This window comes from Ixodes scapularis, unplaced genomic scaffold (genome assembly GCF_016920785.2).
Source record: "Ixodes scapularis isolate PalLabHiFi unplaced genomic scaffold, ASM1692078v2 PGA_scaffold9__187_contigs__length_104089568, whole genome shotgun sequence".
Classification (NCBI taxonomy): domain Eukaryota; kingdom Metazoa; phylum Arthropoda; class Arachnida; order Ixodida; family Ixodidae; genus Ixodes; species Ixodes scapularis.
Window position 1 is genome coordinate 19,048,573 of NW_024609884.1, and position 1,638 is coordinate 19,050,210.

The 1,638-nt window shown below is 52.1% G+C and overlaps 1 protein-coding gene across 1 annotated transcript; it reads right to left on the reverse strand.

The window, feature by feature from the left end:
- Positions 1 to 203: 203 nt before the first annotated feature.
- LOC120848865 lies at positions 204 to 875 on the reverse strand (the record flags this gene model as incomplete). Its single annotated transcript, XM_040220903.1, has 1 exon — positions 204 to 875. A coding segment is annotated over one exon (672 nt), but the record flags the coding sequence as incomplete, so codon positions are not given.
- Between the last annotated feature and the right edge of the window lie 763 nt (positions 876 to 1,638).

A 1,638-nucleotide genomic window follows, 5' to 3' on the forward strand; every position in this document is an offset into this window, starting at 1 on the left:
GATTATTGTCTTCGAGAACTCTTCGTACCTGGTACTGTTTACGACTCGTAGACATGCCACGAACGTTCAGAGTTGCAAATTTGACTGAGTCAACAAGCTGTGACATCTATGTTGCACCACAAGAAGGACACTGCAAGCGAAGGCATCCTCACCAAGCACAGGCTATGCGTATCACAGTACCGGTGCTCCCTTTCCTCCTTGGTCTAAGGGGGGCTTCGTCCTCGCCTTCTGTGGCGAACGAAGGGGTCGTCTGGAGTCGTTTTCGATGGCGGTTCAGCTTCACCTAATCTCTTGAGGGTTCCTGCCGGATCTTGATCAGTTTCCCTTGACCTTTTGACGGCTTGGGTACCAGCGTTGGTCATGGTAATGTCTGTCACCTCGTCGGCTCCTGTCTCAACCTCTTGCTCCTTTTCGGTAAGGGTTGCGACGCTCGCAGGGTGGCCACCGACGGCTCCAGCGGCTTTAGGGACCGCTGCTTGCGTGAAAATCTGTTTATCGTCACTTGGCACCAGCGCTTTAACGTTTGTCATTCCTTCCGGTGTAGGGGCGAGCACTGGCTTCGCAGTGGCCTCCTCTTCCTCCATGTCTGCTTCATCCATTAAGAGCTCAGACGTATCCTCTCCCCCTCCCGTAGGCTCTGCGACCGCCGCATAAGTCCGCACGCACTGTTCGGCCGCGTGGCCGAACCGACGGCACTCGCTACACTTGGGGACCCGGCACTCGCGCCGAATATGGCCAGTGCGATAGCACCTAAGGCAAAGCGGGGCCCTGCCTGGTGCCACCACAAGTGTCATTCCCCCGGCTATCCGCACTTGGTGCGGTAGTTTTTCCACGGTAACACCCGCCTTCAGTGTAACAAGAACCGTCCGGGTGTTGGACTCGATTGCTTCACAGCCCGGAATGCGCCACTTCTCCCTCGTTACGTCAGTTACTTTGCCGTATGACGAAAAAGTGGTACGCACCTCGTCATCAGAGACATGATGAGGCAACCAGTGAACCTTGAGGCGAACATTCTGGCCGTTGGGATCAATCACGATGCAACGCCGGTCTTTCACGAGCTCCCGGGCTTCAACCAGTTTTTTCTTGCTTTCGTTGCTTTTGAAGGTCGTCAACCACACATGGTTCATCTGGTAGGAGCCCAGTGAAACCACGTCGGCTAGCAGGCCCGCGCGAGTCAATGTGTCTCGGAAGTCTTCCACGCGGTACGGGCGTCCTTTAACGTCGGCATGTAAGAATACCGAGTTTAAAACAGTAGGTCCAGTTGGCAGCGGTGGCAGATGAACAGAGTATTCCAGCTCAGCAGAAAACGCCTTATCACCACGGCCCGGCTGGGCCGTTATCGCCGCTCCATCGGAGCTCGACATTCCGCGTCTGTACGTACAGTGCGGTGCCCAGAAGTGGAATGAGTTTCTTTGTGACTGTAAGAGCAAGTCTTTACAGGGTCTATTTTAAAAATACAAGTCAGAAATAACCTATATTTATCATTACCTTCTGCTCAACTTTTTCATCATTCAAGCTGCAACCAGAAGGTTCTAAGTTAATTTCTGCGAACTTTGACACCTTTTCTTTTTAATAGTTCCTGACAATCTAAAGGTCTATGACAATCTATGAAAAACTTCTTGAAAAAAAAAAAAGAGT